We start from the raw sequence: 26,019 nt of genomic DNA, 5'->3' as shown, positions 1-26,019 counted from the left end.
CTCCTTATCCAGTTGCCTAGTCCTCTCCCCACAGTGTTTCTCCCCCCCCCCACCAATATAGTCTGACCCCTCCCTAACCTGACTACCCCTTTATTTTCTACATTGACCCCCCCCTTCTCAGCCCTAGTTTAAATACTCCGCCACCCCAGCTGGAATTCTTTCCCCCAGCACAGCGGACCCCCTTCAATTTAGGTGCAAATCATCTGCAGAATACAGTTTGTACCCCAATGAAAAGTCAGCCTGTGCTCTAGGAACCCAAAGGCTATGTTCACACGGAGTATTTTGGGGGAGGAATATCTGCCTCAAAATTCCGTTTGGAACTTTGAGGCAGATATTCCTCTCCCTGCACGCCGATTTTCGCTGCGATTTATCGCGCCGTTTTTTGCCGCGGCCATTGAGCGCCGCGTGCATAAAACATCGAGGAATACGCTTTCTCCTGCCTCCCATTGAAGTCAATGGGAGGTCAGAGGCGGAATCGCCCGAAGATAGGGCATGTCGCTTCTTTTTCCCGCGAGGCAGTTTTACTGCTCGCGGGAAAAAGACGCCGACGCCTCCCATTGAAATCAATGGGAGGCGTTCTCGGGCCGTTTTTGCCGAGTTTTGCGACGCGGTTTCCGCGTCAAAAAACTCGGCAAAATACCCCGTGTGAACATAGCCAAAGCCTTCTCCTCTACACCAAGACTTAAAGAGGCTCTGTCACCAGATTTTGCAACCCCTCTCTGCTATTGCAGCAGATAGGCGCTGCAATGTAGATTACAGTAACGTTTTTATTTTTAAAAAACGAGCATTTTTGGCCAAGTTATGACCATTTTCGTATTTATGCAAATGAGGCTTGCAAAAGTCCAACTGGGCGTGTATTACGTGCGTACATCGGGGCGTGTTTACTACTTTTACTAGCTGGGCGTTGTGTATAGAAGTATCATCCACTTCTCTTCAGAACGCCCAGCTTCTGGCAGTGCAGACACAGCGTGTTCTCAAGAGATCACGCTGTGTCGTCACTCACAGGTCCTGCATCGTGTCAGACGAGCGAGGACACATCGGCACCAGAGGCTACAGATGATTCTGCAGCAGCATTGGCGTTTGCAGGTAAGTCGATGTAGCTACTTACCTGCTGATGCTGCTGCAGAATCAACTGTAGCCTCTGGTGCCGACACGATGCAGGACCTGTGAGTGACGTCACAGATCTGCACTGCCAGAAGCTGGGCGTTGTGAAGAGAAGTGGATGATACTTCTCATCAGAGCGCCCAGCTAGTAAAAGTAGTAAACACGCCCCGATGTACGCACATAATACACGCCCAGTTGTACTTTTACTTTTCAACACGCCCAGTTGTACTTTTGCAAGCCTCATTTGCATAAATACGAAAATGGTCATAACTTGGCCAAAAATACTCGTTTTTTAAAAATAAAAACGTTACTGTAATCTACATTGCAGCGCCGATCTGCTGCAATAGCAGATAGGGGTTGCAAAATCTGGTGACAGAGCCTCTTTAAGCCATGCATTTAACTCCCTGAGCTCCCGCTGTCTTTCCTGTGATTCCACCACATGCCGAACCCTGGCACCAGGGAGACCGCAAACCATTCGGTTGAGGCGGTCTTGGCGACAAATTATTCTATCCGTCTACCTGATTATAGAATCCCCTACAACTACCAATCGACTTGTCTTACCAACAAACAATTGTTTGCTATTCTCCTGGAACACAAGGGGAAGAAAGCTTTGTCTAGATGTGAAGTGGTGTTTAGCCGTTTTTTGTCCCAATTTTTGCAATTGTGGCAAACTGCAAAGTTTTTGTAAAGAAAAAAAAAAACTGCTTTGCAACTAAAATTATCATCTATAGCTGGGCCAAGGAAGGAGAGTTTTTTTTAAGGGTTAAGGATGTTCTAATTTTAGTCTGTTTTGGTCCCTGAATTTAACCCCTCAATGACCAGCCTATTTTAAACCTTAATGACCAAGCCATTTTTTTACACTTTTCCATCGTCTCATTTCAAGAGCTATAACCTTTTTATTTTTCCGTCGACATAGCTGTATAAGGTCTTGTTTTTTGCGGGACAAGTTGTATTTTTTAATAGCACCATTTTGGGGGACATATTATTTATTGATTAACTTTTATTTGGGGGGGAAATAGAAAAAAAACTGACATTTCACCACTCTTTTTCGCGTCTTAAATCTACGCCGTCTACCGTGTGATATAAATAACACTAACTTTATTCAGCGGGTTGTTACGATTGCAACGATACCAAATTTGTATCTTTTTTGTATGTTTTACTACTTTTACACAGTAAAAACGCTTTTTTTTTCAAAATTATTTGTTTTTGTGTCTCCATATTTGAAGAGCCGTAACGTTTTTATTGTTCTGCCGATGCGGTTGTATGAGGGCTTTTTTTTTGCGGGAAGACTTGTAGTTTTTATTGGTACCATTTTGGAGTAGATGCGACTTTTTGATCACTTTTTATCACATTTTTTTAGAGTCAGTATTCACAGAAAACAGCAATTTTTCCATAGTTTTTTATTACATTTTTACGGCGTTCACCGTGCGGATTAAATAATGTCATAGATTTATAGTCGGGGTCGTTACGGACGCGGCGATACCAAATATGTGTAACTTTTTAACTTTATTTTGTTTTTTTAAAAGTAAAGCATTTTGTAAGGGGAAAAGCTGGGTTTTTCATTTTTTTTCACATTTTTTTAAAAATTAACTTTATTAAACTCTTTTTCACTTTTTTACAAGTCCCACTAGGGGACTATAATATGCGATTCTGCGATCACATTTATAATACACTGCAATACTTTTGTATTGCAGTGTATTACTGCCTGTCCGTTTAACATGGACAGGCATTCACTCCAGGCAGCCTGGGGGCCTTTATTAGACCCCCGGCTGACATTGGAGACACAGACACTCTGCGATCGTATCGCCGGGTGTCGGTGTGGGAGAGAGGGAGCTCCCTCCCTCTCTCCAAAACCACTCAGATGCTGTGCTCTCTATTGTGCACCTCATCTGAGGGGTTAAACGGGTGAGATCGATACTAATATCGATCTCACCCGGCATAGCAGGGACGCTCCCAGCCCTCAGCTGATACTGGTAGCTGAGAGCAGGGAGATTTGACAGCTCCCTGCTCTGTAAACTTATTCCGATGCCGCGACGTAAAAAGTCTATGGCATCGGAATAAGGCCCGTTAGTGACAGACGTAGAAAGACGATGGGCCGGTCACTAACGGGTTAAATGGGTGGATGTTACAAAAGCTGTCTGTATGAAATGAGGTCAGGCCGGCTGTATGTAGGGAACATCATTTGTGTGATAAAGTTGTGAATATTAAAAAGTAATATCGTTATTTGAGGATGTTAAATGTAAAAGTAATATTTCTTAACTCTAATGACGGACTAGTTACTAGATGTCCCTAGGGAAAAGTGTTTAGACTTTAGGTTCACAAATATATGTACCTTGCCGCATAGGATTTTTGGACATGTAACCTGTGTTCTAGCTAGTAATAAGTGTAGATTCACCGTTATTCTATATTCCGCATGAGATCCAATAACTGAGCTGGGAAGCGGTGAGGAATTCATATTCCTGTTGTCTTCGTGGTTAGCAGACTGCCCGATAAGCAGAAGATAATGCTGTAGATGTAGAAGGAGCCGCATGTATTCTGCTGACTGATGCATGATACAATTGCTGCTCGGTTGAATTGCGACTCCTTATAACTGGAGTAATTACCGTAATGGGTTTATATTCGGTTATTGCTGCATATTCAGTATCATAATATATGTGGATGTTCATAAAACTGCTCGAGGTCTTTAGTACTGTAAAAATTGTTGCAACAGCTTAATCATTGGATTGTGTTGTACGTATGTGCAAGCAAAACCAGTTTTACCCTGCTTAAATTCAGCGTTGGGTGTGGCTGCTGCAGGTAATAGTCACGTTCCTCTACTATTTTGGAATCTCCAAAAAAAAACAAATCTTATTAACCATCAAATATCTGACAACTTTACTGTTGTCGACAGTCAATGTATATAGACATTGGGGCAATTTAGACAAAAGGGCTCAAAAGCAATTTGCAATTTTGACCTTTGTGCGCCACCTTCTCCACTTTTGTGGAAAGGGAGCGTGGCTTCAGGGAAAGGGGTGTGGCCGCCGCAGTCCAACAAATTTATTCTACTTTACGCCTCAAAACTGGTGTAAATTAAAATGGACATCTACTCCAGCGCCTAGATTCAGATCAGCCTTGTAGTTCTAGACATATTAAAAATGTTTACTCTGTTTAGTGTATATACAAATGTGAGTTATTTGCAGTGCATTTAAGTAACGTGTAGCATGATTTTTACAGCTTTGTTTAGAGGGTTTCTCCATTTACACACACTATCACAGATACGGCGCTTATCGGGGGGTTCCAGATTAATTGGAGAGACTCTGTAAAACAAGACTGCTGTGCTGACTAAGGACCATATGAAAAGCATTTCACTAGTGTGAAGGCGAACTATTAATGTTTATTGTTTGACCCATTTACAGGCCATCAGCATCACCAAGGCCATCAATGCACAGGAAGCTCCTGTGAAAGAGAAGCACGCCCGTCGTATCCTTTTCAGACAATGTGTTATCCATACACAATGCTCCAAATCAGATGTGAGCGCATCTGTTGTTTCCTCCATGAATCCGCACATAAAACCAGTCCTTCACGTGTGTGTGCAAGTAACACAGACTCCAGGGATTAGCTGATTCAGCTGTACACATGGATCACTACCAGAAGATGACGATCTGATGTCTTGACTCATAATGTGCTTTAATAAACAATGTCAATCGAGCACTCAAGATTTCCTTGTGTGTGAGAAACATTTTTAGTCAATACTACTTATTAGATCAGCTACATGGAAAAAGTCCTCTTATGATGTATTAAAAAGCACTGCCTCTATAGGGGAATGCTTCGCTTCAATACTGTATATAGTTGTCTTATCATTGTACTACTACATTTTACCACTGTTTGCTTGGTACCATTACTGAAAGCTTTGGCCTACAACTGTTGTGTGAAAGTAATGCAAACCAATTTGTTTTATTGCTGAAGACTGAGCCCTTGACGTACTGTAGTCTAAGGCCTTGTCCACATCTGCGTTGGAGGCTCCGTTTGGGGCCCCCGTCACAGATCCACATGAGAATACTGGAAATAATAGTGCAGCATGCTGCGCTATTGTTTGCGGTAAAGCCACAGACTCCCCGACGGACCACACTAAGATCAATCGGTCCGTTGTGCAACTGGTTTTTCCCTTGCTCTGCTCCTCTGACGGAGCAGTACAACGGAACGCCGAATGCTGATGTGAATTCAGTCTAAGTAGCCAGAATGAAATGTGCTTCACACAGCGTTTACTCGCATTTTTGGTGGTGTTTTTCTAAGCTTTTATGTTAAATTTATTTTTATTTATATTTTTTGGGCTTAAATGCTGTGGCCAGGCTACTTTTATACCCTTTCCCGACCTATGACGAAAATGAATGTCATGATCGGGTATTCGTTCCTGCACCAGTACTTTCATTTTGGTCACTATTTCAAACTGTCACTCTGTGTATACACAGTGACAAGACCGCGCTGCCAGCTGTCCCAGACAGCTGACACAACAGTCTTTCCGGTCAGCGGACCATCGCCACTGCTTTCAGCAATTAACCCCTTAAATGCGGCGACCGATTGCTACCGCCGCATTTAAAGGGTTTGAAGCATATTGGCAGCCCCCATGAAGTAATTCTGGGGGCTGCCGATGCATGTTGTGGCAATCGGAGGCCAGACATTGGCCTCCGGGTTGCCATGTACGGAAGCCTAGGAGGAGCAGCCGGAGACTTGTCGTCCGAGGCTTCCTGTCAGTGTGACTGTCACGTCACAATGGCAGTTAGAATACATTACACTACGTAGGTAGTGTAATGTACTCCAGCAGCGATCAAAGCTGCAGGTCTCGTAGTCCCCTAGTGGGACAAGTAAATAAAGTTCCAAAAAGGTAATAAAAATGTTTTTAAAAATAAGTTATCAGTTACATAAACAAAAATGCTTTTTTTTCTTCCTATAATAAGACTTTTATTATAGGAAAAAAATTAACACGTTCAAGTACACATATTTGGGTCGTTACAAACGCGGTGATACCAAACTATAAAACTATAATGTTGTTTTTCCCGCACGATGAACACCCCAAAAAAAAAAAAAAAACAATAAAAAACTGCCGGAATTGCTTTTTTTTTTTTGGTCACCACCCCTCCCAAAATAAAGAATAAAATGTGATCAAAAAGTCACATGTACCCGAACATAGTACCGATAAAAACTATAACCCGTCCCGAAAAATCAAGCCCTTACACAGCTTTTTTGACATTGAAATAAAAATTATATGGTTGACACATAAAATATTTTTTTTTTTAGAAATAAGTGATTTTATTGCACAAACGCTGCAAAACATAAAATACCTATATACATATGGTCTCGCCATAATCGTACCGACCAGCAGAATAAAGTCACAATGTCATTTATAGTGCAGTTTTTTGGTCAGGATTGCAAAAACATGGAATAAAAAGTGATCAAAAAATCGCATGTACCCCAAAATGGTACCAATGAAAACTACAGATTGTCCTGCAACAAATAAGCCCTCACGCAGCTCCGGTGGTGAAAAATTTAAAAGTTCTGGCACTCAGAATATGGTGATGCAAAATGTGCAGTGTTCCAAAAGCGGATAAGATCGGGCACCATTTATCAGTGCGACACTGGCCACATATCTGCGGATTATTATTTATTTGCCGCATTATTATACCCTCTTATTATGCCCTGATGTACTCTGCACAGATTACGTATGCCCCCACATTATAAACTGAAATACCAGCAATACCCCAAACAGAACTATTACCAAGCAAAATCTACGCTCCAAAAGCAAAATGGCACTCCCTCCCTTCTGAGCACTACAGCGTGCCCAAACAGCAGTTTGCACCCACATATATGGCATTGCCATACCCGGGAGAACCCTCTTAACGTTTTATGAGGTATTTATCTTCTGTGGCACAAACTGGGCACAACATATTATGCACTAAAATGGCATATCAGTGGAAAATTGCAATTTTCAATTTGAACCATCCGCTGTTCATTAACCCCTTTGCGCACTATGACTTAATAGCACGTCATGGTGTGGGGGTTGATGTATGGAGCGGGCTCTTGTGCGGAGCCTGCTCTATACGCTGCGGGTGTCAGCTGTGTATTACAGCTGACACCCGGGACTAACGGACAGGTACAGCGATCGATTGTAAAAATAACAATATACTGCAATACATTAGTATTGTACCAGCGATCCAATGATCGCTGGATCAAGTCCCCTAAGGGGACTATTAAAATGTGTAGAAGAATTAAAGTTATTAGTACTAAGATTTTTTTTTTTTTAAAGTTCAAAAAAAAAACCTTTTACTATTTTTCTTCTAAAGTAATGTCAAAAAAATTAACAAAATATGTATCGCTACGTCCGTAAAAGTCCGACCTATTACAATATACCATTATTTAACTTGCACAGTGAACACCGTAAAAATGTTTTAATAATTTAAACCGGCAAAATCGCTGTTTTTTTTATCAACTTGGCTCTTAAAAAAATTAACATTTTTTTTAAAAATCTTTTTATGTAACAAAATATGGTACCAATAAAAACTACAGCTCGTCCCCAAAAAAAAATAAGACCTCCCACCGCTCAATTAACCGAAAAATAAAGTTACCGCTCTCAGAATGTGGTGATACAAAACCATTTTTATTTTAACCAATAGATTTTTCTTTGTAAAAAATAGTATAATATAAAAAAAAAAAACTATCAATTTGGTAAGGCTGGATTCACACTAGCACATTACGTCCGTAATGGACGGAACGCGTTTCGGCCGCAAGTCCCGGACCGAACACACTTCAGGGAGCCGGGCTCCTAGCATCATAGTTATGTACGACGCTAGGAGTTCCTGCCTCGCTGCCGGACAACTGTCCCGTACTGTAATCATGTTTTCAGTACGGGACAGTAGTTCCATGGAGAGGCAGGGACTCCTAGCATCGTACATAACTATGATGCTAGGAGCCCGGCTCCCTGCATGCAGTATGTTCGGTCCGGGACTTGCGGCCGAAATGCGTTCCGTCCATTACGGATGTAATGTGCTTGTGTGAATCCAGCCTAATTGTATTGAGCCGCAGACTAAAATAAAGTTTTCATTTTTATGGCACGGCGAAAGCTGTAAAAATGAAACCCCCAAAAAATAAAATCAGATTTTTTTTTTCCAATTTCAGCCCGCAAAGAATTTTTTTTTCAGTTTCCCCCGTACATTTTATGTTACTTTAAATGGTGTCAATAGAAGCTACAGCTCCTCCTGCAAGAAATAAGCCCTCACACCACTCTATTGATGGAAAAATAAAAAAGTTATGGCTCTTGGAATGCGAGGAATGAAAAACAATAAGCAAGCAAAACATGGATCAGTCCTGAAAGAGTTAATTCACTACTAATGGAAAAAAAAGTATGACCACATGTGGGGTATTTCCGTACTCAGGAGAAATTGCTTTATAAGAAATGGTGGTTGTTGTTTTTTCTCCTTTTATCCCTTGGGGCTGTCATCTGCGGCCCGCGGGACACAGAGCCGCTAGTATCTACTCTGCTCCGAGACTCTGGAATTCCCTGACATCGCTGTCCACATATGAACAGCGATGTCTGGGGCTTCCCCAGAGCCGGAGTTCCGGGCAGAGCGCTAGTACAGGCTCTGCTCCGGGACTCTGTGGAATTCCCTGACATCGCTGCCCATATATAGACAGTGTGTCAGGGTCTTCCCCAGAGCGGAGCAGAGTGCTGGTGTCGGCTCTGCTCCTGGACTCTGTGGAATTCCCTGACATCGCTGTCCACATATGAACAGCGATGTCTGGGGCTTCCCCCAGAGCCGGAGTCCCGAGCAGAGCGCTGGTGTCGGCTCTGCTCCGGGACTCTGTGGAATTCCCTGACATCGCTGCCCATATGTGGACAGTGTGTCAGGGTCTTCCCCAGAGCAGGAGTCCCAGTGATGTCAGGAGCCCAGCTGGAGTCCCAGGAAGAGCCTACTAGCGCTCTGCCCGGGACTCCAGCTCTGGGGTTGCCCCTGACATCTCTGTCTATATATGGACAGTGATGTCAGGAGCAGAGCTGGAATCCCAGGCAGAGTGCCAGAAGCGGCTCTGCTCCGGGACGCCAGCTCTATGCAAGCCCCTGACGGCACTGCGGCAGCATCAGCGGAGGGCACACTGCGGCAGCATCAGCGGAGGGCACACTGCGGCAGCATCAGCGGAGGGCACACTGCGGCAGCATCAGCGGAGGGCACACTGCGGCAGCATCAGCGGAGGGCACACTGCGGCAGCATCAGCGGAGGGCACACTGCGGCAGCATCAGCGGAGGGCACACTGCGGCAGCATCAGCGGAGGGCACACTGCGGCAGCATCAGCGGAGGGCACACTGCGGCAGCATCAGCGGAGGGCACACTGCGGCAGCATCAGCGGAGGGCACACTGCGGCAGCATCAGCGGAGGGCACACTGCGGCAGCATCAGCGGAGGGCACACTGCGGCAGCATCAGCGGAGGGCACACTGCGGCAGCATCAGCGGAGGGCACACTGCGGCAGCATCAGCGGAGGGCACACTGCGGCAGCATCTGCATTTAGCGACACTTAAAATGGAAAGCTGGATTGTTGAAATAAGCACGTGGAGAAATATCTCAAATTTTAAACCTAGCGGTATTATTATAGTAATATAGTGTTAGGGCGGGTTCACACATAGCGGAATTTCACTTAAATTCCGTTGCGGACACTCCGCAGCGTTAATCCGCAGCGGAGCCGTTTCTCCATTGACTTTCACTTTAATTTAGCAGTGTTCGTTTACACGATGCGTACAATTCCGCTGCGGAGCATAGGCTGCGGAGCGGAATTTGGTGTCCGCAGCATGCTCTGTCTGTTGCGGAGCAGTGGCGGACTGGTTGCGGACTCATGGCGGAATTTCTCCATTGACTTCAATGGAGAGTCAAAATTCCGCAATGAAGTCCGCAGATCTTGTGTGCTGCGGAGCGTATTGTTTTTACTACCATGACATTTCTTCATTCTGGCTGGACCTATGTATTTCTAGGTCTACAGCCAGACTGAGGAAGTCAATGGGGCTCCCGTAATGACGGGAGCGTTGCTAGGAGACGTCTGTAAATAGTCACTGTCCAGGGTGCTGAAAGAGTTACGCGATCGGCAGTAACTGTTTCTGCACCCGGGACAGTGACTACCGATCTCAATATACATGTATCTGTAAAAAAACATATAAGTTCATACTTACCGAGAACTCCCTGCGTCTGTCTCCAGTCCGGCCTCCCAGGATGACGTTTCAGTGTAAGTGACGGCTGCAGCCAATCACAGGCCAAGCACAGGCTGCAGCGGTCACATGGACTGGAGCGTCATCCAGGGAGGTCGGGCCGGATGCCGAAAGAGGGACGCGTCACCAAGACAACGGGCGGTAAGTATGAATTTCTTTGACTTTCACTAGGGAAAGTGCTGTCCCTTCTCTCTATCCTGCACTGAATAGGGAGAAGAGAAGCACTTTTCCTGCAGTCCGCAGCGGCCAGTCCGCATCAATTTTCTGCACATTTTGTGCAGATCCGCTGCAGAATCTGCAACGCAGATTCTGTGCGGCATTGATGCGGACAGTTGCGGAGGAATTCCGCCATGTGTGGTCATGCCCTTATAGTAATATAGTGTTATAGTAGTTCAAATAACTAATTGTTTAACAATTTTGTATTGTATCAAATTTGAAAGTAATGCGGCCCGTCAACTTCCCATTTTTTCTATATGCGGCCCACTTACCCGGCCGAGTTTGAGACCCCTGCTCTAGACATTGGGTTTTTGATGTCCTGTAGATAATCCCATGGGGGAAAAAAAAGCCACAAAAAACACCCTCTAGAGCAAACCGTGTTTTAAAAAAAAACTTATTTAAAAACCATGTCCGTATTCATAGTAGTAGAAATCCAAACAGTCTAAGACATCACAATATTCAAAGCTGTATTGTTCCAAATTTTAATACACACTAAAATACAGCAACTCCTTGGCTAGTATGACTTTTCTCAAGCGGACTAAGAAACTAGATTGGCTGGAACATTGCTGTATGGTATTGATCCATATTTACAGACCCGGAGCATAAAAGCTTCACATGCGACATTCGTGTCTTCGATTCTTTGGGATTCTGTGTTAGTAATAATGTTTCGTTTTCAGATTTTGATTTGCTTGTTCTTTCCTTAACTAGACTTTAGGAATTATACTGGGCACACACCATGAAAAAGGAGCCTTTACCTTCTGGTCTTATGCCATTGGCCTACCTCTAGCCAGCAGTTCAATCCTTAGCTGGAAGTTCTGCCATGTCCTTCATAAAGTCCTTCGTGATGGTCATCAAAATGTAAGCAAATATATCAGATGATGCAGTGTCCATTCCACTGTATGTTATGTTCTGTTTCTAGAAGTGAATAGCTGAACAGTGTAATGTTATTAAAAGAAAAAACCAACAACTCGAATGTGTAATCAATACTTTTTAAAAGAGCCAATTACAAGAGTAGACGGGAGATGGATCCACCTATATTGTTTGGACTTTACTGCACATAGTAACCTATCTATAGCTGGTTTTGAACAACTTTACTGGGCTTGTGTGCAAATCTTGCTGGCAAATGTTACCTGTATGTTTATTTTTTTTATAAATTTTTTTTATATCTAGGTTCTGTCAGACTGTCAACGATACCGCAGTAATGTCCGTGAAATTGGAGACTTGTGGGTGAGTGGGGAAAAGTTGATTTTCTTATGGGTCATTTTCTATTATGAGGAAATCCTGCTATGCAATGACAATAGCGCTGGCGAGTTATCAGACATCTTGCTTGATCAGAACATTTTAACTCTCATAGGAACATAAAATATATGAATATTTGATGCTTCTTTGTTTACTTAAATGTTGATATTTCTATTCAATGAACAGCAAGAAATTGGTTTTATGACGTTATTTTTAACTTCCACTAGGGACATATGCACGATCGATATGGACAGCTTGTGGCTATTTATACGAAAATGTTGCTCAATAAGATAAGCTTCCACACAAAGGTATGAAAGCACTGTTTCTGTGGTGGGGACTTTTTTTTTTTTGCACTGCTCATTAAGAAAATAAAAAATAAAACAAAAATACTCACTTCCTTTTTTTTCGTGTTTTTTTTTTTTTCCATTACAGCATCCACAATTTCCTCCAAACTTGGAAGTGACAGATGACGTCTTAGAAAAGGCAGCTGGTACAGATGTCAACAACATGTATGCTGCTTTTATTCTTCTAAAACAATTAGTCAAAACTATTTGTGTATGCTTAAAGGGGTTATCCATCCTGTGCCCTTTCAGGGCTGTTGCAGGGGAAATATATGGTCGGATGCAGTGGGTCCTATTACTAGGGCAGAGCCCTGCCCGGTATTGAGCGGAAATCAATAATAATCACGTCAATTTGCACTTGTTTGCTCGTCCCCATACCGTTTGCATACTGTCGGCAAAACACATCCCCTATTTACACGGGGAGATATACTGCCGACAAACGATAATTTTTTTGGCAGCATGAAAAATATAAATCAGCCAGCGAATGATTGCGCGTTTGTCGGTGGATCGCTGCCGTGCTTACATGAGCCGATTATCAGGAATGAGCGTTGGTTTGTTCGCTCCATCATCTGCCCACGTAAAAAGCACTTTACAGTTTGCTCACAGACCGTTGTATACAGTTTAGTAGCAGTAATTTTATAGAGCAGTGGTCTCCAAGCTGTGACTGTCCAGCCATTAAACTATAACTCTCAGCCCAGGCTTAGGGAAGTCTATTCTGCTGCTCTGGAGATGGGGGTTCTGCCGGCATCTATGAGAGAGGCCCTAATTGTGATGCTGTTGAAGCCTGGGAAAGATCCGACTCTCCCGGATTCCTACCGGCCCATCTCGTTGATTAACTCAGATGCAAAGATACTTGCCAAAATATTAGCTACCAGATTAAACAAAGTTATATTGTCCCTCATCCATCCTGACCAAACAGGCTTTATGTCTGGGAAGGGTACGGATATTAACGTACACAGGTTGTTTCTTAATATTGATGCGGCACAATACGATACATCCCCTGGGTTTGTTCTCTCCCTAGATACATATAAAGCCTTTGATTCGGTTGAATGGAGGTATCTCTGGATACTGCTTTCCCGTCTAAACTTTGGTCCCAGATTTCTGGCCCTCGTCCGTCTGTTATATGAGCAGCCTGTCGCTAGGGTGAGAACAAATCTGGATGTCTCTAAGCCCTTCTCTTTAGGTCGGGGTACGCGCCAGGGCTGTCCACTTTCCCCTTTATTGTTTGCTCTTGCAATTGAGCCTCTGTCGCTGGCAGTTAGGCGTTCTTCCTCCATTATTGGTATCCCTCGAGGCTCGCTAGTTGAGAAAATATCCCTGTATGCAGATGATACTTTGGTGTACCTAGCGGATGATGGTCCTTCGTTGTCTTCACTCTTGCAGCTGATTGTTACTTTTGGGGCGTTCTCGGGGTTATCGATTAATTGGTCTAAGTCGGTTATGTTCCCTCTATGTGCAGAATATCGCTCCCGGCAGGGGCTCCCTGTCCCGTTGCAGGTCGTGTCTCAATTTACGTATCTTGGGGTGCAGATTTCCCTTAATTTGTTACGCTTTCGTGAACTTAATCTGTGTCCCTTAGTGGCCTCTACTGAAAAGCAGCTAAACTCTTGGAGGAACCGCCCCCTCTCATTATATGGTAGGATAAACCTTTTTAAAATGATATATCTGCCTAAATTCCTTTACCTCCTACATATTTGTCCGATTATCTTGCCCAAACAATTTTTTGGCCACCTGGATGGGATCCTACGTGGGTTTTACTGGCAAGGCGGCATACCCAGGTTTAGTCTCAGTCTTCTGCAGGCCCCAAGGAGTGTGGGGGGGATGGCGGCGCCCAACCTTTACTTATATTATCTGACTTCGCAGCTGGTACTGGCTCACTGGTGGATTGACATTGACTTAAGTAATGCGGCCACGGCGCTGGCTGGAGCACTCATGACTTCCTATGAGAGTCTTACCAACCTCTTATATAGGTTTAAAACTTCGTGTCAGGCGCCCTTACCGTTAAAAACTATTGCGACTGCCTGCAAGAAGGCACAACTCTTACTAAAAGATACTACGGATTCTTTTGTTTCCCCCAGGACTCCGTTATGGAATAATCCATGGCTGCCTCACCTGGTGTCCCTGCCGGGAGCGATGATCTGGGCTGGGATAGGGGTTCGATTTTTAGGCCAAATATACTCTGTGGACAGCGAGTTTGTCTCCTTTTCTGAGCTAGAGGAGAGATTTGGGGTCTCGAGAGAGTTTTTTTTTTATCATTATCGCCAGTTGAGACATGCCTGCTTGGCTCAGTTTGGTTCTGTTATGCCAGCTTTGGGGTTTTCCGGATTGGAGGACCGACTCGGCACCCCAGACCTTCCTAAGACCCTCACTCAGACGTATGCCCTGTTGCTGTCCTCTGTAAAACTTCCATTTGATAGGGCGTACCTGGGGTGGAAGAGAGATATCCCTGATCTGTCGGAGGAGGAGTGGAGGGAGGTGGAGCTTTCCTTTTTTGATTCCGTAGTTAGTGCTCGAGATTTTTTGATACAATCACGGTTTCTACACAGAATTTACTATACTCCGGTTAGACTTCAGAGAATTGGGGCCTCCGGGTCGGACAGCTGTTTTAGGTGTCAGTCGGATATTGGCACGTACCTCCACTGTGTCTGGTCCTGCCCTAGGATTTCACTATTTTGGTCAAGGGTTGTAGAGTTTCTGCATGACAACTTTGAGTTTCCCAGGGTTCTCTCCCCTCAGGTGTGCCTCTTGGGCATTATGAATGAGTTAGTACAAGGCTATTATGACAAAATCTTTTTCCGATTTGTTTTGTTCTGTGCACGGAAGGTTATAATTATGGAATGGAAGGCCACGGTGTGTCCTAGTATAGAACATTGGTTACAACTGGTAAATAAGTATATACCACTATATCAGAAATTATACATTAGCAGAGGGTGTCCTGACAAATTCGGGAAGATATGGGCTAGATGGATGGAGATTTCGGACACTGTTGTCTGATAGGTAGGAGTGAGTGACGTGTGACTGGTTGTCTGTTTTTGGTAATAATAGCGGTCAAATGTTGATCCTATTTTCTTCATAATACACTTATATGCACCTGTAATCCGTTAAGTTTTCATGTGGGCTTTTGCACTGTAATTGTGTTTTTCTAGATGAGGATTGTCATTGCCAACTAGTGCGGTTGGTCAGTATGTTATGTATGTTTTTGTACGCAATTTTGCGCTTTTGTACATTTGTATTTTGAGAAAAAGTTAATAAAGAAAACCTTTTAAAAAAAAAAAAAACTAACTCTCAAATGTTGAAGGATGTAGTTTTGCTACAGCTGGAGAGTCACAGGATTTGGTGCTCATTTTATAAAAAAAAAAAAAAAAATAGAGACTAATTGTAAAACTTTTTAAGCAAGTCTTTTACTGTACTAAATTTCCGTTGTTGCCTTAGACATTTAAAGAGGCTCTGTGACCACATTATAAGTGCCCTATCTTCTACATAATGTGATCGACGCTGTAATGTAGATTACAGCAGTGTTTTATTTAGAAAAACAATCAATTTTGACGGAGTTATGACCTATTTTAAATTTATGCTAATGAATATCTTAATGCCCAACTGGGCGTGTTTTGACTTTTTTTTAAATTTATGTATTTTTTATTTTTGCAAACGGTGCAAAGAAAAAGAATCAACAAGATGTCCCATGACAATAGCATCTCTGAGCACTTATACCATTTTTTGCATATTGTATAATGTACAAACAGTATAAAATACTTCAAATGGTCCTGGATAAAGTGATGACAGAAGTAGAGATTTTACCCCAAAGACCAATTGAAAAAGTGTCAAGTCATAGGACATAAACCACACTAAATAAACCATAAAGAAAGGGGAAAGAGAAGGATAGAGGGGGAAGGGGAAAGAGGATGGACACGTGTATCCTCCATTGTCGCCGTGACGTAGTACGGATATTAAGGAATCCTATTATGATTTGTGTCACACCAGACAGCTGATGTTCCAGATACCAAGTTGTGGAGCCAAAGCATGCAATTCGTTTTTGTTTTATATGAAGTGGTAAGAGAGGTATAAAGTTCTCCCATAACATAAAAACGGTTTCCGTTTTGTGCTCTTTTCGAAGAGAGGTTTCCACCCAATCCATTCTGAAAAGATAAGATATTTTTTCTTGGAAAATGCGATGTGAGGGGGGTGCATTATTTATCCAAACCTGGAGGATCGCCTTCCTAGCAGCCACAGAGACATAATACAATAATTATTTTGATTTATTTTTTTGGGGGGGGAGATGGGTCATGGAAGGTGGCAGTATCCCAAATAGACCCCACTTCTGGGTGCAGGGGCATTGTATAGACAGGGTGTTTGACACAAAATATTGTACTTTTCGCCAAAAGTCAACAATAGTTGGGCATAACCAGAGACAATGTAATAATTCTGCGTGCGGTGCTCCACACTTCAAACATGAATGATCAGAGGAGTTACCCATGAGAAAGCCCCTGTAAGGGGAGACGTAAGCCCTATCCGCTATTTTAAAGGACATTTCCCAGTACATAGCTGATGGGAGTTATTTGGCAGCCATAGTTACAGATGACAGGATGTCATCATGAGTTATTTGATCTAAGTGGTCAACCCAGTAAGATATGCCTGATCTCGATTTAGTGTAGTCCAGTGGTTGTCTTAAAGTGTTATCATAGGTAGTGATCAGACTTTTGTGGCATTGATGAGATGGAGTTAAGTGACAGAAGAAGTCATCCCAGTCTTTGTTTTAAGTGCCGAATGACCTTATGAGCATAGCTACAGGCCTGCATGTAATAAAATGGGTGTTGTCCCAGAAAATCATATTGTATACATAGTTAATTAAATGAGTAGGGGCGATGAGTGAGCATGTTAATTATTTGGTTAATGCAGGTCAACCCCCTCCAAGCCCATCCACGAAAGACCGCATGGGGATTGGCGGCTTGGAAGTCAAAGCTATTGATCCAAGGAAGGAGTAGGGAGAATCTAGGGTTTAAACCTAAGTGTTGCCTGACCTTGGTCCAGGTCTTCCAGGAGGACATAACTAGGGGGTTAGCTCGTTGATCAGATGACAGAGCCGAGTAAGGAGAGTGTAGGAGGCACGTTAAGGAAGCAGGTCTTGAAAACTGTTAGTCTAATGTAGAATCAGTAAAGCAGGAGCTACCAGTTATTCAATCTCCAATCACTCGTAGTTGAGCTGCCATATTGTATAAGTGAATCTGTGGAAAGTTAATCCCACCATGTTCACGATGTTGCTGCATTATGCATAGGCTCACTCTTGGTCTCTTCTGGTTCCAAATGTAGCCACGAAAGAGAGCGTTCAGCCGCCTAGTGTTCACTTGTCAAGTATATAGGCAAGGATTGTAGTAAATATAACAATTTAGGGAATATAACAATTTTTAATAGATTAGCCCTACCTAAAAAGGATAAAGTTAAGTGCCTCCAAGCCATGAGTTGGGATTCCAAGCATGCAATAAAGGGATGTAGGTTTTGTTTATATAGACGGGATAGTTGTCTCGTGATGTGCACCCCCAAATAGGGGATGCAATCAGAGTTCCATTTAAATGCATACTTCGAGGACCACAGTGGCCTGGAGGGACCCTTAAGAACTAGGGCTTCAGATTTTTGTAGATTGATTTTGAAGCCTGACGGAACCATAAAATGAGAGATCCTGGAGAATCGGTTGGAGAGTAGAAGCAGGATTAGATATGCACAACAATATATTGTCTGCAAATGACAATAATTTAATTTGAGACTCTCCAATTTGTATACCTTGAAAACATGCTAGGGACTGTAGATGACAAAAATGGATCTAGGGACAAGTTAAATAGTAGCGGGGAGAGAGGGCATCCCTGGTGTGTACCCCTGAAAATTGTGATAGGAGGTGTTAAGCCCATTGATGGTAAGGGATGTGGCAGAGCAGGCCTGTGAGCATGAGCGGAATGTTAGAAAGCGGTCCCTGAAGGTCTGGGACTGCAACACCGCTGTGAGAAATGGTCATGATACAGAGTGAAACGCCTTTTCCGCGTCCAGTCCCAGCAGCATGTTCACTGGGGAGGAGGAGTCTAGTGCAGACACCGTGGCTGCCGCTGCCTGGCGGATACAATTGGTAGAATGTCTATTCCTTAAGAAACCCAGTTGGGTCGGGGCAATGATCGGTCCAAGCATGGTTTTGAGGCGGTCGGCCAGAATCTTTATTAGGAGCTTATAGTCTTGGTTTAAAAGGCAAATCAGGCGGTATGAGGAAAGGAGGGTTGGGTCCCTGTCAGTTTTGGGAAGCAATATGGACAACCTACAAAAACATCAAACCAAACCAATGGCGTAAACAGGGGTCCCTTTTATACAAGTAGACAACCTAAACGCGAACCACAAGGGAACACAGCCCCTAGAAAAATATGCAAAAGTAGAAAATATTTATTGAATATAATACACGACATACTACGGAATAAAAAGGATGGAACATATACGGAGACACAGACAGTGAGGTCAGATGTGAGACCATAGGCAAACCGAGTCAACCAACCGTTGGTGGCCGGGAACCACTCGTGTGCATAGAAGCGTGTGCATAGAATTACTATGCCCGCATTTAACATAAAGTGCTACCTAATTACATTTGTGGTATACAAAAGTTAACGTGAGAAATCCTGACATAAGATGTAGGCACAAAGGGCCAGAGTGATGAGTAAAATAGTTGTAAGAAATGATCAATAATAAGAAAATGACGGTAAGCACATACCTTGAGACATAATGGAGAGCGGAACCGGCAACCTAAGGAAATGGATGATTAAACGCCTAGACATCGCGTTTCGCCCTACAGACCAGCTTAGTCAGGAGGCTACATACAGTAAAATACCAGGGGTTTAAATAGAGATAAATGGTTATGCTCACCTGTGGTGAGCGCAAATCGGCGCTAGTCACACCCGCCGAGACACTCATCACAGGACGCGCCGCACGTCCGGATGACAAGGTGCTGCATGGTGACCTGAAACATGAGTCACCATGACGACGCCGACGGTAAGCGGCACTTCCGGATGTGGGTACAACAGCGCGTGCGCGATCGAGCATCTGTGCACACATCACAGCCAAGACAACCAGGATGAAAAGAACGATGTGTTAATGGAAACTACCCTAAAATGGAAATGAAATGGAATATGGCGAATATGAGCAGACTGTAGTACCCTAAGAGACATGAGCAATAATGATGGACATATTTATGTTTGAAGTATCAAAAAATCTGATTCTGATGTATTTTTGTGTGTGTGTATGTATGTTTGTATGTGTGTGTATATATATATATATATATATATATATATATATATATATACACACACACACACATAAAAGTAATATAACGTGAAGTGAAGGAATAAAAAATATATAAATAACAGTGAGTAATTAAGAAGTGAAATAAAGTGCACAAACAATGAAATATAAATAGGTGACACAAAAACGTGCAAAATACTCAGAATTGAATCGTGGTAAAAATATATATTTAAATAAATATGAAGTGATACACCCAAAAAGTTATAGAGATTATATATATATATATATATATACACACAAACGTGGAAAATATATAGTGAAAGTATAGAAATAAAATCTATATGCATGATAAATGCATAAAAAGTATATAAAGCATACATCTATGTATACAAAAATATATAAATACACTTAAACAAGCAAATTCGTTAGTTAAACGGCTATAACTTTTTTTTATTTGTTGGGCTAGCGACGTGATTTTAGCGTTTTTTGTTTTTTTTTATTCCCGTAGACAATGCAGGTTTTTTTTTTTATCATTTTCATACACCTCCTTTTTGCTATTTTAGAATTTTTATTCTTATAGTTTGAAAATAATAATAAAAAAATAAGCTGTTTTTACTTTTCAGCTTTTTTTTTTTTTTGGTAATAACATAGTATTATCCTAAAATAGCCATTTTATTTGTGATCGTCATTGTCTACCGTAAATTTTAATATATTACATGTCTATATTGGGGTAATTGGGTCCGGGCTAGCGTTACGACAATGATTGACAGGGAGAGGGGGGGAAACGTTTTTTTTGGGGTGGGTATTTTATGTGTATTTATTTTTTTATTTTTTTTTGCTTTTACTTTACTTTTATTTTTTTATTACTATGGTCTAAGTAATCAGCCCTCTCATAGTGACTATTGTCACTAATAGGGCTGTGCTGGGTCTGGTAAGACCAAGCAGCAGTCTGTCCCTAACGGCACCCGGCGATCATTTGACCAGTCACATGATCACCGGGACCAATAGAGACAGCGGCGCGGCCGCTGCCTCTATTCCTATACACCGCGTTCATTGAGCGCTGTGTAAAAGAGATCGGAGAAGACCGAAGCAGCGAAAGCTGCTACTATCCTCTCCTCAGGGTCACTGAGGAAACCCGACATTCAGCTGCCCGATCGCGCGGGCAGCAAGTTAAAACCTGCGCCGTAAAAAGTCTATGGCGCGGGTTTTAAGGACCCGGACTGCTGGCCGTAAAAACACAGCCAGCGGTCGGGAACCAGTTAAAATAAAGTGCATATGTGAAATAACCGCATAAAGCAGTATACGCTAAGTGAATAATAATGATGTATGATCTATATCACTAGATGTCATAAATTACAAATGCTACAATATCAACAGAAAAATGATATATGTATAAATAAAACATACATGTATTTTTAAAAATGGGTACATTGATCTGAATAATGTACTCAATAGACCCTCATAAGTAGAGGGAGAACAAGACTATAATAGCAAGATGTAAGAAGTATCCCCTAAAAAAAGACACACAGCAGTACTCAAAATAATGAGCATGGTCAGAAAATGTAGCAGCCAACCAAAAAACTAGAAACTAGGATCGTATGTCACTATATGCCCAAAAATAAAAATCAAGGGCAATAAGGCATGCAAAAAAAGCATTGCATTATCAAACAGACATCAAAGGGTCAACTTAAATGCTGTTGTAGTTTTTAGTTATTTTAGCTTTGTGGTTCTCCACTATATATGCCACAGTATAGACAAAAAAAGATATAGAACATAATCTGTCAAGATATCCCCCAAGAAAAAAGAGGAACCGCAACATTTAAAGTAACGAGCTACATCACAATTCAAGAATTACAACAAGCAAAACATGACATAAGAATATATGCCAATCCATAAAATATCACACTGTAGCAATAAATATACAAAAAGTACATATACAGAAAAGTACATTATGTGCTGAATCAAGGTAGTTGGATCCAGTCCTTCGATTGTAAACCAGCTTGTTTGCAGCAGCATTCTTGTTCTCGAATCAGATATAATTCTCATAAAGACAGTCCCATTGATTTAAATAGATACTTTATCAAATAAAAAATGAATAAAAAACAAGAAAAAAAACCCTAGAAGAATGAAATTCACGCAAAGTTGTAGATTACAAAAAGGGCTTGAAACTAGTGGCCTCATTCAAACCAGATGGTGCCACTGTGTTGAGTAAGGTGATCCATTTAATTTCCTTTCTCATCAATGCCAAACATACGTCCCCCCCTCCTCTCCAACCCAAGGAGATTCTATCTATTCCACGCACCTCAAAATCCCTAGGGTTACAGGAATGCTGTTCACGAAAATGTCGGGCAATGGGTTGAAGTTTTTCAATCTCCTTTACATTGGCAGCAGATTTTATTTTATTGACCTGTTCTAACACACGTACCTTTAAGGGTCTACTAGTCATACCAACGTAAATGATGGCACAAGGGCAAGTGGCAAAATAAACCACAGCTTCTGTTTTGCAAGTCATATTATATACAATCTTGTGATCCTTACCTCTGTCGGAACTGTAAAAATTAAAGGCACGTGTGATGTGTTTACAAGCAGAACAGTTACCACAATTAAAGGATCCCCAAGGGGGGCCTTGACTACCAAATGGGTTTTGAGGGGCACTAGGAACGTAGTGGCTAGATGTTAAAAGATCCCTCAAATTCTTGGACCTTCTCCATGTGATGGAGAGGTAACAGGGCAAAACCCCTGCTAAGATCACGATCAGTGAGTAAGACCCGCCAATGTTTTTGTAGAATATCACGGATCTCTATCCATTGGGGATTAAATGTGGTGATAAATCTAACATTTTGGTCCATATTTTTCTTTTTGGGCTTACTCACCAAAAGTCCATCATGGATTGAATCCTTCGCTCTTAAAGAGGCTCTGTCACCAGATTTTGCAACCCCTATCTGCTATTGCAGCAGATAGGCGCTGCAATGTAGATTACAGTAACGTTTTTATTTTTAAAAAACGAGCATTTTTGGCCAAGTTATGACCATTTTTGTAGTTATGCAAATGAGGCTTGCAAAAGTCCAAGTGGGTGTGTTTAAAAGTAAAAGTCCAAGTGGGCGTGTATTAGGTGCGTACATCGGGGCGTTTTTAATACTTTTACTAGCTGGGCGTTCTGAAGAGAAGTATCATCCACTTCTCTTCAGAACGCCCAGCTTCTGGCAGTGCAGACACAGCCGTGTTCTCGAGAGATCACGCTGTGACGTCACTCACAGGTCCTGCATCGTGTCAGACGAGCGAGGACACATCTGCACCAGAGGCTACAGTTGATTCTGCAGCAGCATCGGCGTTAGCAGGTAAGTCGATGTAGCTACTTACCTGCAAACGCTGGTGCTGCTGCAGAATCAACTGTAGCCTCTGGTGCCGATGAGTCCTCGCTCGTCTGACACGATGCAGGACCTGTGAGTGACGTCACAGCGTGATCTGGCAGAAGCTGGGCGTTCTGAAGAGAAGTGGATGATACTTCTCATCAGAACGCCCAGCTAGTAAAAGTATTAAAAACGCCCCGATGTACGCACATAATACACGCCCAGTTGGACTTTTGCAAGCCTCATTTGCAGAACTACAAAAATGGTCATAACTTGGCCAAAAATGCTCGTTTTTTAAAAATAAAAACGTTACTGTAATCTACATTGCAGCACCGATCTGCTGCAATAGCAGATAGGGGTTGCAAAATCTGGTGACAGAGCCTCTTTAAATAACCCCTTCGGATGTCTCTCTGGCTATAGCCTCGCTTTTTAAACCTTGCTGTCATGTCAAATGCTTGACGCTCAAAAGCACTGTCACTAGAGCAGATACGCCTCACCCTCAAAAACTGGCCCACCGGTATGGCCTTTTTTTTTTTTTTTTTTTATACCTTTTATTGAACTTTTTACAAAAACAAAGTATGACATTTCCCATACTTTGATAAAAGTACACAATCGTACAGAAAGTAACAGTTGCAGTTTGTCAAGTAGTTACAATTAATCCGTACGTTATTTCCAAGAATCATTCCTCCCTGTCTATTCGCAATAATGCAAACCTAATAAGAACTGTAAACAGTTAATACTACAACTTTGGCAGACATTCTACAGGTTGTTCGATAATCCTATACCTTATCACATTTCACATATTTGAGCTACATATCTCCAACTAACTTCTTGGCATTACGACCTTCAGCTTGCCTAAAGTCCCTTTAAGATCTGTAAAATACCATTTAGTATGTTGAAATCCTGCCACCGCATCCCCAATGTCCGAGTCAGACGATTGCATTAGAAATGGCTTCCATAGTTTGAAAAAGCCCGCTGTTTTTTGTTCTTTGTGTGTTACTGTCAATCCTATCTGAGTACAGACAAACCTTTAATTGCTAAATTAGTTGTTCTAGTGTCGGCACGCTGGAGTCCAACCAATTTTTCAAAATGCTCCTTAAAAGTTGGGAGGCAATATGGTCCTAGACTCATGGAGGTTAGGCATGTCAATCTCCCTGCTAAATATGGCTTGTAAAGTCCTAGTCAATGCCGATACAATATCTGGCAAAAGTTTGTAATATTCAGCCGATAGGCCGTCCGGACCCGGCGTTTTATTATTGGGAAGCTTAGAGATTGCTGAAGCAACCTCCGCGATATCATTATTTAAAACTGTTCTATTTTCTTCGGTTAGTTTGGGCAGATGAAGCTTGGACAGGAATGACTTAGTTTCCTCCTGATCATATGTTGTTGTTCGATAGAAGTCCGCAAAATATTTCACTAACTCCCGTCAGACGAGGTCCGAGTCTAAAATCTCAGAGTGGGACAAGGGATCTACTAGTTTCACAATGTTGTGATTCGAGTGCTTAGGTCTGTGAATTTTTGCCAGCAGGGAGCCGACACGATTACCCCATCTAAAATATCTGTTGGTCATATCCACACCCTATCTAGCCTGGCCCTGTATGTAAGTCTCCAGTAGGGATTTAGTTGCTAAATATGCGGTTTTGGTCTCAGGCGGTTTTGGTCTCAGGAGTACGGGAGTCTACCAGTAATTTATGAGCCTTGATAAGGTCCGTATTTAAGGTATGAAGCTTTTTTACAATCTTCCCTTCGTTTAAAATGAACATAAGAGATGTGTCCTCTCATAACCGCCTTGGACGCAGACCAAAAAAGGTCCATATCATCTAGGTGGGCAATATTGTCGTCTACGTAATGAGACCAGTGGACAGTCAGATATTTGCGGAAATCCTCAGAGGCCAATAGATAGGAAGGATATCGCCAGTTACGACTATATGATGTTGGAGTGCCCTTGGTAAATTCCATGCATATTGGAGCATGATCCGATATACATATGGGTGTCAGGTCCACTGAGGTGAGTGACGGAAAAAGGCTACAAGAAAATAGTCAATTCTCGAGGCCTCTGAAGTAGAAAAGAGAGGAGTAAAAGTCCGCATTGGGGTACACAGTTGCGTATATGTTAACAAGGCTATATCTGTGCCTGTTAGTGGTAACCTCGATGTACAGGAAATGTCCACCTGGGTCTGAGTATGTATCGTGAACAGTCAGGTCCAAAGATTTGTGAAAAAGTTGCGACCCCCCCTAGATTTAGAAGTGTATGAGGCTGTGTAACAGTCACCCACCCATGGGGCCCTCAAGGAACCCCCATCACCCTCACGCCAGTGTGTCTCCTGTAAAAAAAATAAAAAAATTACATGGGGTCACAGACGCTTTAGGTGTGTTACTACCTTTTTACGTTTGACTACAGTGTTTAATCCGGCAACGTTCCAACTGACCATTCGAAGTGTGGAAGGCACGACGACAGGTGTGTCTATAGTGCTATAAAGGGTACTCATCCTATACCTGTAGGGGCGATCTCAAAGTAGGAGTACAATGAATTACAAGTTCGGGATCCACTGTCCCAGCAATCAGTAGATCCCACGATGTAGAGACCTAGGAGCATAACATGTGTCCAGGGAAGAAGCGGGTAGAGTAATACCAGAGTTGAATAAAGTGAACAATATGTGCATCACATAGCAATAAAAATTAGTAATGCAATGCATATGAAAAGAAAACCATAGCAGCGCTACAGTGCAAATACGCAACATGTGGTAAGGCACTGAAGAACATAAGGTAGAAGAGTCCCAAAATTTTCACAACATTTTGACAGGTCAGGCAGGGACATCTCTAAGGAATTGAAGTCGAGCTGTTCCAGGATCCTCGTAGATGTCGGTTCGGCCATTGTCAGTCACCTTGAGCCTTGCTGGGTACAGAAGTTGGAAACGTATTCCCTTCTCATGTAGATGACGGCATATAAGCGTGAACGCCTTTCTTTTCAAGGAGACTGCTGAGGAGAAGTCCTAGAAAATAAGGAGTTTAGATCCACTAACCTGCAAGTTCTTGGCCGGTCTATAAGCCCTTAGGACACGTTCCTTGATTGCCCAGTTAAGGTATTTTGCTATAACTGGGCGAGGTTTACTCTCTCTCTCCCCGCGGGGGGCCAATTCTATGAGCCCACTCAATGCTGAATGGGTCCGGTGGAAGATCTAGTTGGAGGGCAGAAGGGAGGTCTGCTGTGAGAAGTTGCAGGAGATCGTCGCCCACAACACTTTCTGGAATCCCAACAAAGCGCAGATTGTTCCGCCT

The 26,019-nt window shown here is 42.6% G+C and overlaps 1 protein-coding gene across 1 annotated transcript in view; it reads left to right on the top strand.

Moving 5' to 3' along the window:
- The window catches only part of HIP1R (huntingtin interacting protein 1 related), a 158,020-nt gene that overhangs the window by 33,564 nt on the left and 98,437 nt on the right, over nt 1-26,019 (top strand). Inside the window, exons 2-6 of the mRNA XM_075834101.1 lie at nt 4,500-4,563; nt 11,260-11,402; nt 11,715-11,771; nt 12,011-12,091; nt 12,216-12,292. Of these exons, the coding sequence (XP_075690216.1) occupies nt 4,500-4,563; nt 11,260-11,402; nt 11,715-11,771; nt 12,011-12,091; nt 12,216-12,292 (422 nt within the window). The remainder of the gene's footprint in view (nt 1-4,499; nt 4,564-11,259; nt 11,403-11,714; nt 11,772-12,010; nt 12,092-12,215; nt 12,293-26,019) is intronic.

The sequence above is a fragment of the Rhinoderma darwinii genome, chromosome 1 (assembly GCF_050947455.1).
Source record: "Rhinoderma darwinii isolate aRhiDar2 chromosome 1, aRhiDar2.hap1, whole genome shotgun sequence".
Classification (NCBI taxonomy): Eukaryota; Metazoa; Chordata; class Amphibia; order Anura; family Rhinodermatidae; genus Rhinoderma; species Rhinoderma darwinii.
This window is presented reverse-complemented; position numbering and strand designations above follow the sequence as displayed.